Source organism: Chelonoidis abingdonii, chromosome 7 (assembly GCF_003597395.2).
Source record: "Chelonoidis abingdonii isolate Lonesome George chromosome 7, CheloAbing_2.0, whole genome shotgun sequence".
Classification (NCBI taxonomy): Eukaryota; Metazoa; Chordata; order Testudines; family Testudinidae; genus Chelonoidis; species Chelonoidis abingdonii.
In genome coordinates this window covers 61244903-61257641 of record NC_133775.1, presented here as the reverse complement: position 1 = coordinate 61257641, position 12739 = coordinate 61244903, and the positions used below count along the sequence as shown (strand labels likewise).

At 46.4% G+C, this 12739-nt stretch overlaps 1 protein-coding gene across 1 annotated transcript; it reads right to left on the bottom strand.

Moving 5' to 3' along the window:
* Positions 1-1085: 1085 nt before the first annotated feature.
* Positions 1086-5863, bottom strand: MRPS14 (mitochondrial ribosomal protein S14). The gene is made up of 3 exons (XM_032778471.2): positions 5779-5863; positions 4117-4275; positions 1086-1641 (listed from the first exon to the last, which is right to left on the bottom strand). The coding sequence occupies exons 1-3, from the start codon at positions 5839-5841 to the stop codon at positions 1459-1461; spliced, it is 405 nt and encodes a 134-aa protein (XP_032634362.1). The 5' UTR covers positions 5842-5863; the 3' UTR covers positions 1086-1458.
* Positions 5864-12739: the final 6876 nt, after the last annotated feature.

Genomic DNA, 12739 nt, shown 5'->3' with positions numbered 1-12739 from the left:
GGGGGGGATCTCTGCTCTAGATGTTAATGAAGCTGCCTGCCCACATCCCGCTCAGTAGTTATCAGACCAATTCTAGTAATAAATCCTTCATTGGTATCCAACATAGTAAAGCTCCCTAACTCCATTGTGAGCTCCCTCCAAGGACCACCACCCATAGCCAGGAATGATCAGGTCCTATTGTCTAGCCTGAACAAAACTTTGGTGTACTCCCTTGAGCCATCAGTTCACCAATAAACAAATTTAGTGTGTTGTTTCCCTACAAAAACCCCTACTTGTGCTCAAGTGTTCTGATGCCTGGATCCAAAATCAGCATCAGTTCCATTGGGACTTCATCTTCTCTTGACTGCATGTGCTGGGAGGCTCTGCCTGTCTCCAGTAGGACACTCAGCTACCACCACCACCTGGAACCCCCAGTCGATTCAAGCTTCACAGAGTGCTGAGAACCCATCTCTCTCTCTCCTTCTGACCCTGACTTGGGTGAGCAGTTATAGTTTTCTAAACCTGACCTTTATAATCAAATTTAAGTTAGATTTAATATTATAACTCTTATTTGTTTGGCTCCCCTATGGTTATTACCTGGCAATAAATAACTTTCATGGTTACGCTGTTTGCTTCTCTCCCCCCACTCCCCCATGGATGTTTTTTGGCTTCCTCATTTGCCCTGCAGTAACGCTCCAAGTACCCAAGCTAAAGATCCCTGCAGTGCCCAAAAATCTTGTGGGGTTTGCTCATCAAGTGGGTTACTACCAGAACAATTGTAACATGGAAGTGGGGCTAGGGACATGCTGAACCTGGGACATATGAGGGTAGCAGCTAGATGGGATGTTTGTCCACTGCTATGCCTGCCCTGCCCATAACATATAGATAAAGTGAATGGGTGTAGTGTCTAAATACTTAAACTGAGGGTGGGCATACATTCAGCTATTTGGGCACAGTAGCTGGAGCTTGTCTTCATATTCACTGCAGAATACTTACCTGCTACATTGTGTGATTCCTTGTTTATAATGACACTTTTGACCAGACAACTGTGCAAAAGAAGTCATTGCAGTCTGAATGTAAAGAGTGAACAGGAATCACTGAACAAGTCTGTACTGTAATGTGTTTTTAATTTAAATGTTCCTTTTAATTACAAATCCTAGCTTGGTTTTATAACAGGGTAGCAACTCTTCATGGCAAAATGAAACTGCCTTTAGCACAGCCTGGCTTGGCGCATTCTTACTCGCCCCTACTCACATCTCTTCGCCATCAGATTTGCAGTAGTCCCCTCACAGTGGTATCCCAGTAACAGAACTGCAATGACTGCTGTTTGCATCCTCTCTACCCCCTCCCCCTACTTGTTTGTTACGTTTATGCAGGACTTTAAACAAAAAGGACAGTCTTGCTTTTTCAGTTACAGGAATGCCTGAACTAGGCCCAGTTTGCCTCTTTTTGACTGAGCAAACAAGTCCTGGTGGTGATTTACCACATAGCTCTCTGTATCCCAGACATCTGACTGTGGTCAGCCAGGTGGCGGAAAACAATTCGACTAAGCCTCCAGCGCCGCTTCACGCCTCGTGGACGGGATGTCAGGACACATCTATTCCGGATCCTCACAGGGCAGCTGTCACGTGGCAGGGCAGCAATCTCTTTATCAGCTATTTCCTGGAGCCAAAGGAAGGGGCAATTACACACACAGAAGTTGCTATCCTGTATTCTGCCCAGGGTTAGGTTTTCTAAGGCAGTTTAGTGAAGGGGGTAGTTAGTGTCCTTTAAATTAGCAAATTAAATGTAAACTGCCATTTTTCAATATGGAGCTTGTAGCACCAGCTTTTGGAGGCTGTAAGAAGTTGTTATATTTTCCACATCACAGCTACAACAGATAGACAAGTCTGATTTGTACAGTGGAGTTGCTCAGAATTAACTGATGCCTTTCTGATGCTACTCAAAGAGTTTCTGAAAGGCACGTATCGAGTCTGTTGTTTAAGTGTTTCGTTAGAGCCCAAGTACCATGTTGTGGAAAGCAACAGCATAGATCTTGTTTTCCATGCTCTTCTTCCCTACTTCTGAAGACTAGTAGGGGCACCAGAATGACAAGGGAATTTTATACAGAACAGTTCATTTCCCCACCTGAAGTCACATTCACTACTACAGTAGCTAGCTGTGACTCTGAAAGATGACCACCACCAGCTGGAGAATAGCATAAGCAAATAAACCAATAGCAATCCTTGTTTTTATATAAGATGTCCACCACAGGCTGATGCTACCTTAATGTTGGTAGGTGAATATGGCATGTAAAGGCCAGCTCATAGCAGTGAGTACAATTCATGCTATATCTCATTCAAAAGGGTAGGTAAAGCTATCCCTGTAAAGGAAACTCCACAGAAAATGTAGAGAGACTGAAAACAGGACACAGTGAGAATGTTCCCCATGAGGTATCAATTGTTCCTTTGGTCTGAATAATTTCTGAGGAAATGAGTTTATATGCTAGTTATATGAGCAACCAGCCAGAAAATACTAGAGCACTCACTCACCCAGTGAAGTCAGAAGGTTCTCTACCACAAATCAACCCTTTCTGCACCCCTTTAACAAACCAGCCAGAGCAGAATCCTAACTTATTCCCATGATCACCCCTCACAGCAGCAGCTCGGGTGTATTATTTCCTGGTAAGTCTATAAAGAAGATTGCTAGCTTTATTTTAGAATGTAAGTAAAGATTCCAGACAAACAACTGCTGAAGACAGAGTTCTGAGGGGAAGTCTTGCTAACTCAAACCAGTGAGGGACTGAGAGAACAAGAAGCATCTCCTGTTGTAAATACTGGAACTAGGAATAAGAAAACTGATGGCTCAGCTAGGGGAAAAACCTACTTCCAGCAGAATGTTTTAACTTAAGAGTCAGATCAGCAGCACTTACCTTTCTCCTTCCATCCCCCCTCTAGCAATTTCTATAGCCCTGGTGACACCTGCTGGCTGTATTACGGTTTTCAGATGGATTGGCTGAGGTAGTGGTGACTAGACAATAAAAATCCAGAAATTAAATCTAAAGGTCCTGATCCTGGAAAGACTTCTAAAAGTCTAATTTTAACAGTGCACAATAGTGTTGAAATCAATGGGACTACTTAAATATTTGAGATTAAGCATATAGGTAAGTCTTTGCAGGATCATGCCCCAAGATTTTAAAGTAGTGTGGGAGCAGAAATCAGCCTGGATGTACAGGATTTCTTTAGAAACTAAACCTCTGGTGAGCAAAACTATGGGGCACACCCCCCTAGTGGGGCATGGAGGAATGTTCAGGACTGAGTGGCAATGCCAGACAGCTTGTGCCAGCCCCCTTGGGGGCAGGGAGGGAGCATCTCCATCCCCAAGTACCTCAGTGGGCCACCTAGCCTGTGGATCAGTGTGCTGTGCCAATTTCTGCTCCCGGCATCCTCTGCACAGAGTGCTGGCTCCACCCCATGGCTGAAAATCCAAGAGGGGCGGGGGCAGAGGGGCAGATACTGGCCCTGCCCTAGCAGTGCAGCATGTCTGCAAGGTAGAAGCAGCCTGCAGCTGAGGAAGCCTTGGCTGTGCAGTAACGGAGGAGGGAGGCAGAGACAGATTCCATTAATGGTAAGTGGGGGCGTGACTGGAAAAGTATGCGCACCACTGAATTACATAGTGAACCTCCCATACCTAAAGGGGAAATGGCCCTCAAACTCATCCATTAGTGACAGTTACAGAAGGAAAAACAAGACTGTAGGAACATCCATAGGAACAATTAAGCTGTTCACTATACCCCTGCAGGACATAACCACTTCTGTTCTAATACCCTCCGACTTCTGATTTTAGCAGTGGCAAAGGAGTTCCACCCAAGAGATTTTATTTCTCTTGAGAATCACCCAAAAGGGACAAGGCTCTGGAGCTGAGTATTAATACTAAGTAGATAGCTACATGATTGAAGTGAGCTTGTGAACAAAATGGATGCAGGTATTGTAGACTGACCCCTCAGAATCTGATGCCTGGCATTGGCTGCACAATTAGATTCATACAAAGTAGCTTGTGATGCTCAGAGAATGCTGCTGCAGCAGCAGTGTGGGTGCACATACCTTCTACCTAAAGAGTTATGGTCCTGCAGGAAAGTACAAGTGGACTTGACTTTACCTGCAGTTCTTTAGGCAAGATGTTGTTTTTTCGGAGAGCGTTGATTCGCAACCTCTCATCTGCATATTCATAAGCCATCTTCCGTCTCTTTACATCACGCAGCATTCTCCAGTCCACGTAGTAACCCCGCACTTGCCCTCTACAGGGCAAGGGGAATATCTGACAAAGGGGAAAATATAAAGGTTAAATCTGCAGCTTCCAGTATTTTATCACTCACCCAACTCCAAATATTGCTTATTCCAATTTACTCTTTCTAGACTCCACCTCATTTGGATTCAGTCACTGCTTTCTCTGACTCCTCTGGTCTTCAGGCCTGACAGTACTAGCAACAGTCACCCTCTTCACCCATCCAGAGAATTTTGCTGAGCTATAGGATTAATCACACCAGCTAGCTTTCTTGTTGGCCTGGCCTCAGTCATGAAATTCTATCATCTCTAAGGACACAACTGTTGACAACTGCAATTTGTCATGTTTAACAGTCAGCGCAGACCAGGACAAACTGTATGTAGTTTCAAGTGTTAACATGGTTGTTGACAGCTATGTTCAGACACAAAATTCTGTAGCACAGACAAGGCCTGCACGATCATACATCCCAGCACAGGTGTGTTTCTTACACAGCATACAATGGAGTCTTATGATTGTCAAGATTTAAATACACAATCCCTAGTCTTAATAAAATGCCCTACTAGCACATAACACAAGGGGACTTTGATCTTGGTTAAAGCCTGTAGGAATTACTGGAATACAAATCATTATAATCATAAATAAAAGGGCTGTTAGCACCTCCTAGAACCCGCAGAACAAAATCTAGTTTTAATGGCCTATACAGTCTTGATAGAAGATATATCGTGTGAGTGAGACATACATATCAAACAGCCTAAAGGGCCTTTTCTATTTCTAGCTGCTAAAAAAAAACAAGGGAAGAGTGTTTATCACTAGGGATCTATCCATGAAAACAGGATTTTTTCGCAGCTGAATCTCTTCTGCTGCTGGTTCTTCACCTGCAGTAGTCTGGAAATGCTGAGAGCCACTATCCTAGACAACACTGCCTCTCTCTAAAGCCAAGTGGCACACTCTGTAAAATGCTTCTCCAGATAAGCCACCAATCCTTCCCTCCTAAATTAAACAACGTGAAAAGACGGGAATACCACAATTCACCCAGGGGCGAGCGAACGCGGTGCGCTGCACTGATAGCTGCAGACCAACCCCGGGGAGGGACATGGGCCACCAGACAGAGCCGCAGAGAGATGGCACCAGGCAAAGGCACAAAGGCTGCCTGGGGAGCAATCCCGAGGGTGGGGAGCGGGGGGAGGGGAATCCCGAGGGCGAGGAACCGGGGAGCGGGCGGGAATCCCGAGGGCGGGGAGCGGGAGCGCGGGGAGCGGGCGGGAATCCCGAGGGCGGGGAGCGGGCGCGCGGGGAGCGGGCGGGAATCCCGAGGGCGGGGAGCGGAATCCCGAGGGCGGGGAGCGGGACGCTGGGTAGGGACCGAGGGGACCAATGCGGACGGGCAGGGGACACCGAGGAGCACGGATCGGAGCCGGGGCAGGCACAGAGATTGGGCTCAGCGGTCAGTCGGTGGCGGGACACTGACCGGGGCCCGGCCCAGGGAAGTTACCAGCCCCAGCGCGAACCCCGCAGAGTCCCCGACCCAGGCCTGACCTGCCGAGCGGCCCGCAGCGCCCAGCCCAACATGGAGGCCGCCATCTTCCCCGCCTGGCGCATGCGCTTACAGCCACGCGCCGGGCCGGGGGGCGGGGCAGCGCAGGGGGAGAGTGAGGGGCGGGCTGGGGTTTGTAGGAGGCGGAGGGGTGGTTGGGGGAGGAAGGGGAGCTGGGGAGGAAAGGCTCTGGGGGACAAAGGAGAGTTTGGGGGGATGGGTTGTTGGGGGAGGATTTGGGGGAGGGGTGGTTGGGGAAAGAAAGGCTTTGGGAGGGTTGGTGGAGGAAGGGAGGTTTAGGGATGAGGGAAGGGGGGTTGGAGGGAGGATGGGCTTGGGGGAAAGGGATTTAAGGGGGTTTGTGGGGAGGAAGAGGTTTGGTGGAACCAGGCAGAGCCGTGGTTCGGATGATAGGACACATTGTTCATTTCCCTTCTGCAGCCCAACCCCTGGCACTGCTCCTGTTTCAGGCCCACAGGATGAAGCTGCTGACCTGTGTAACAGAGTGAAATCCACAGGAGGTGAAAGCTCCTGGCCAGGAGTGGCCGATCCTGTCCTGACTCCCCATGAAGCCTGGAGTTCACAGCCCCGAGTGGCACCCTTTGAGTTTGTCAGTCTCTGCCAGCATGCTCAGTGCTGTTATGAACAAAGGCGGAAATAGGCCCTGCCCCCTGGGTGATGCCTCACACAATGGGCTCAACTAAAGAGATGAAGCCCAGAGGTGTCTGTGACAAATTAACCGTTAGACCTATGTGAACAGCTGGGCTCCTCTGGCTAATCTAGCTAGCTATATAGCATACCAGGCTCCCCCATTCTCTGCTCAGATCTACACTGCGTCATTATGGGGTCACTCCTGCTTTACTTCCTCAATGTGCTGAGACTTCCCCCACACCCATGGGCAGCAGTATTGCCACCATGAATGCCATACACAAGCTTTAGACATGGATGGCCCGATGTTCCTTATATCAGAGGGGTAGCTGTGTTAGTCTGGATCTGTAAAAGCAGCAAAGAATCCTGTGACACCTTATAGACTAGCAGACGTTTTGGAGCATGAGCTTTCGTGGGTGAATACCCACTTAGTCGGATACATGTAGTGGAAATTTCCAGGGGCAGGTATATATACGCAAACAAGCTACAGATAACAAGGTTAGTTCAATCAGGGAGGATGAGGCCCTGTTCTAGCAGTTGAGGTGTGAAAACCAAGGGAGGAGAAACTGGTTTTGTAGTTGGCAAGCCATTATCCAGTTTGGCCGATGTACATAGCAGAGGGGCATTGCTGGCATATGATGGCGTATATTACATTGGTGGACATGCAGGTGAATGAACTGGTGATGGTATGGCTGATCTGGTTAGGTCCTGTGATGGTGTCGCTGGTGTAGATATGTGGGCAGAGCTGGCATCGAGGTTTACATGTACATCGGCCAAACTGGACAATCTCTACGGAAAAGGATAAATGGACACAAATCAGATATTAGAAATGGCAATATACAAAAACCTGTAGGAGAACACTTTCTACTTCCCTGGCCACGCTATAGCAGATCTTCCTCTCCATCCTGCACGCAAAAAAACCTTCAGGACAAGATTCTTCAAAGAGAAAACTGCTGGTGCTTCGTTCATCTGCAAATTTTGACTCATCAGCTCTGTCACATGTAAACCTCCTCTTGCCAGACTAGCAAACCAGTCTTCTCCCCTTGGGTCTCCTCAACTGCTAGAAACCCCTACCCAAAAGGAACCTGTCCATCTGTAGTCGCATTTCACGCTCCCCACCTGCCGATCGACGAACGTGGCCGGTTTAACCTCATCCTCTCCCAAACGTCTCCTAGTCTATAGAGGGTGCCACGAGGATCCAGTGTTCCTTGGCTCTTTGTAGAGACATAAAGGATGCACACCAGGGGTGTGCATCTGGATATTGCGGGCAATTCCCATATAGACTAAGCCAAATGGTGGAAAGGTTGCACTGTGGCTGGGGAAGGGTAGAGGATTCTCTGAACTCCTGATCTTGTGTTGCAGCTGCTTTTATACAACAGGGAGCAAAGACCAGCTGGGTTAGACTTGCGGTATAGCTATTCCCCAAGGTGTCGAGTGAAGCCTACCGTGACTTTCGCAGTCGCTATCATTACTCGAGCGGCTGGCTGGCAACCAGTTTTGCCCTGCGAGGACTTATGAGAACTCTTGCCACCACTCCTTGGAGGTAAAGGGGTGGAACTTTTGTCCCATATTGCCTTTCCTTTTGTAGGTGAAACTCCACTGTTAGTGCTGGGGGGGACCCAAATCATTTTCGATGGTTACACTGTGAGGAACTTCATCCGCATGCTAATGTCAGTCTTAAGAATAATACCTCCCTCATTAGATTAAGTTAGTTGCCTTATGGCAACCTCAGGCTAAGCCTTTTACTGACCACACGGATCTGATGTTCTGGGAGGCGGAGAGCTTGTACAAATGATGGGGATGGAGTTCCAACAGGAAATATGATCAATGTGATTAAGCATAACCACACAATTGCTCTCCCGTTGCTGCATGTCCTTAATTACTACACATGGTATCATCATTGTTTTCTCATCTGTCTCCTTCCGGTCTCTCAAGCTGCCTCTTCATCTGCCTGCGTTTTCTAGTGACTACTTGATTTTTAGAACTAATTAGTGGCAGATTTCACACCACCTTCAGCCTCTATTCCTCGTTCTTATATCGTGTGTTACTAGCATGATAACAGGGCCTCATCCTCCCTGATTGAACTAACCTTGTTATCTGTAGCTTGTTTGCATATATATACCTGCCCCTGGAAATTTCCACTACGTGCATCTGACGAAGTGGGTATTAACTCACGAAAGCTCATGTTCCAAAACGTCTGCTAGTCTATAAGGTGCCACAGGATCCAGTGTTCCTTGGCTCTTTGTAGAGAACATAAAGATGCACACCAGGGTGTGCATCTGGAATTGGGGCAAATTCCCAATATAGACAAGGCCAAAGTGGAGGAAAGTTGGCACTGTGCTGGGGAAGGGAGAGGAATCTCTAACTCCTGATCTTGTTGCAGCTGCTTTTATACACAGGGAGCAAAGAACAGCTGGGTTAGACTTGCTATAGCTACTTCCCAATGTGAGTGAAGATACTACTTTCAGAGTCCATCATTACTGAGGCTGCTGGCAACCAGCTGCCACTGCAGGACTGATGAGAACTCTTGCCACCACTCTTGGAGTAAAGGGAGTGGAACTTTTGTCCCATATGCCTTTCCTTTTGTAGTGAAACTCCACTGTAAAGTGCTGGGGGGGGACCCAAATCATTTTCGATGGTTACACTGTGTAGGAACTTCATCCGCATGCTAATGTCAGTCTTAATAAATACCTCCCTCATTAGATTAAGTTAGTAGCCTTTGCAAAACCTCAGGCTAAGCCTTTGTACAGACCACAAGGATCTGATGTTGGGAGGGGAGAGCTTGTACAAATGATGGGGATGGAGTTCCAACAGGAAAATATGATGCAATGTGATTAAGCAATACACCACACAATGTGGTCACTTTCCATTTAACTATGTCTGTGCTGCATGTCCATAATTACTACACATTTGGTTTATCTATCAATCTGTTTTTCTCATCTGTCTCCTTCCGTCTCTCAAGCTGCCTCTTCATCTGCCTGGCTTTTCATAGGTCTGATTCTTGATTTTTAGTAACTAATTTACAGTGGCAAGATTTCACACCACCTCAGCTCACAAATTTTGATTAAGTACGTGTGGTTTACAGGCAAAAGAACAATCATGATCCTCTCACCAATGAAAAATGACTGGGAAATTCTGCATGTGCAGTGTGTTTCTTCCTATACGATAGTGCCTCAAACTGCCTTTTGCACTGTGTGGAATCTCAATCAAGGTGCGTTAAAATAACTTTTTGCTGCAGTAAACAAAGTTGTGACTTCAGGTGAAACTTATGTTGGGCTCTTCACTTTGAATTCAACCTCTTGATGAAATTAACAATTCATATCTACTGGCTGGAGCATCCAAAAAGTCTTGCCTTTGAAATTATCTCCTTTCACAGGCCTGAGGTGCTGCCTTTTGTCCATGTGACAGTCTGAGCCGAGGCAGAGGGGTTCTAATGTGTTATGGTGGAAGCACAGTTTCTTGCAGCTTGAGTCCTGGGGATTGAAGTCTCTTTATGCACAGAAGAATCAGTAACATAATGAACCCTGACTACTGCCAAAGAACATCAACTGTGTCCATGTCCTGAAGGGACTGATTTTATAGTTGAGAGGATAGTTGTCTCCAGAGCCTATTATATCCTTGGTCTCTCTGCCAACCTCAGTGATACTTGTGGTAGATGGTTTCTGTCATGTGGACATCTGTCCTCTAGGCACTGGACTGAGACCACTAACTCACATCACATAGGCAACCAAAGTGCCATAATGTGGTAGCAATTTTCAGTCACTACTCACCTGATATGGCTGAGGACCAGCAAACCAGAGATGTAAGGCTCTGGGCTAAATCCTGGCCCAGACGCTGGCCCCTTTGCACTGCTTGCAGAGTAAAGCAGTGAGAATGCTGATCTAAGAGGGTAATCGAGGTTTGGTATAGGAGACACTACAGCTGTTCTTATATCAAATGAAGATTCCCCTACACTGAGGGAATCTCCCAGTACCTGAGGAGCACAAAGCTCTGAAAATACAGGATAGCCAGGCTCTTGGTCTGTAACTCATTTATTAGCAGTTTGTTGTGAGTATCTGATACTAAAAACTCAAGCTATGTGCATCTGAGCACCTAAGTATGTGCATCTGAGCACACACACACACACCTGAAGGGCTGAATGGAATGCTTAAAATCAAGTTTCTGGTGCTTGCAAGAAGAATGAAAAATTTGCTTTTCACAGATATTCTCGCGTATTTGCTTTAATTTTCTGTTTCTGAAAATCTGCTGGCCAGTGAGCTCATTTGCTAGAATATTTATGAAATGCAAATGCAAAAAGGGATACAGACGTAGCCAAAGAGATTTTGTTTAAAAAAAAAATCAGTAATTGTGCATTGTTTTTTGTAGCATTTGACCTGCTTTTATCTTTGAGCAGCTGCAGGGGGAGCTAGTGAGTTCAGATGGAAAATGGACAGAGGTGAGTGTGGGAGGTGCTGTGTATAATGAGTATGATCCTGGGGAGGGGGATATATAAGGAGACTGATGCCAGATTAAAGGTATAAAGTAGGGCTGTGAAGCTATTTAAAAAAAATGAATTGTGATTAATCGCACTTTTAAACAATCATAGAATACCATTTATTTAAATATTTTGGGATGTTTTCTACATTTTCAAATATATTGATTTCAATTACAACACAGAATACAAAGTGTACAGTGTTCACTTAATATTTATTTTTATTATGAATATTTGCACTGTAAACAACAAAAGAAATAGTATTTGTCAATTCACTTAATACAAGTACTGTGTAGATATGTACAGTCTAATGCACACATGCTGCGAACGCTGCTGAATCAACAGAATGATGATTGCACAACTGGCAGGGCATGTAGGAATCATGCAGGATATTTGCTATCCTGTATGCATTCCTGACGAATTGGCTATAACAGTGTGGGGAAGGTTCCATAATTCCCAAGTACTGTATATTGCCCTCTGACTTTACTAAATTAGTGATTTAAAAATATTTCTTATTAAAAAGCAAATTATCTGCTCACAAACCTCAGAATCAAATTCTCCTCCCCAATCTAGCCCCTTTATATCGCTCACAAGATGCAATGGGGCCAAGGCGGGGCAGGAGGGGGCATGTCTGAAGCCATACTGCTGTGCTCCAGCAATTCTTAGCTGGGCAGGGCCGGCTTTAGGCCTATTCCACCAATTCCCCCGAATCGGGCCCCATGCCTAAGAGGGCCCTGCGCCCAGTGAGAATCCCTTACCTGGCTAGAGGCACCTATTTAATTTTTACTCATCTGGCGGCGCTCCGGGTCTTCAGCAGCACTTCGGCAGCAGGTCCTTAGCTCCCTCCAGGTCTTCGGGGGCGGGTCCTTTGCTTTCTCTGGGTCTTTGGTGGCAGGTCCTTCAGTGCTGCCGAAGACCTAGAGTGAGTGAAGAACCTGCCGCCGAAATGCCACCAAAGACTCGAAGCACCACCCGGTGAGTACAAGCCCCATGTGTTTTTTTATATGTGTGGTTTTTTTTTAAAGTGATCTCTGCCGGGGCCCCGTCGAAACTGTTCGAATTGGGCCCCGCTCTTCCTAAAGCTGGCCCTGATTGCCAGCTAGTGAAAGTTACAAAAGCCCCCATGCTAGAGCTGGAGCCGCTCAGGGGAAAGAATCAGGGAACTGTCACCTCTTACAGTTGGTATGGCTAGTTCCATCTTTTCATGTTCCCTGTATATATAAATATCTTCTTGCTGTATGTTCCAGTATATGCATCCGATGAAGTGGGCTGTAGCCCAAGAAAGCTTATGCTCAAATAAATTTGTTAGTCTCTAAGGTGCCACAAATACCCCTTGCAGATACAGACTAACATGGCTGCTACTCTGAAACCTGAGAACTGTAGCTGGATCTCTGATAGTCCCACTCCTCTTCCTCTGCCCTGGGCAGATCTCAGCACAGGAGAGACTCTGCCCCGAACATTATTGTTTTATTTTCTCCAACAGTTTGAAATTAATATAGTTTGTCATGGATATAGAGCATAACATCGTGGGGCAAATACTGCTCTTGAAGCAGTCTGATGGATTGTGATTCTGATGTTCTCTGCCTATGTGGGCATAGCCCGCTGGAGTTCTCAGATCAAGTTGGTATCCATCGTGCCTATCAAAAAGCACAGTTTTACCTTTTCCTGGAATTCTCTTGGAGTCCTTTCTGCTCTCCTGTTGCAGCAACCATTTGGAAAAAGCAAATACAAATATGGCATATCCGAGTTCTTTAAACCAGGAGAGCCAATAGTTCGTTTAATATGGATCTTCAGGATGTCCTTTAGCATAAACTGTTATGTTCAAGTGGTTTCAGACAATGTCC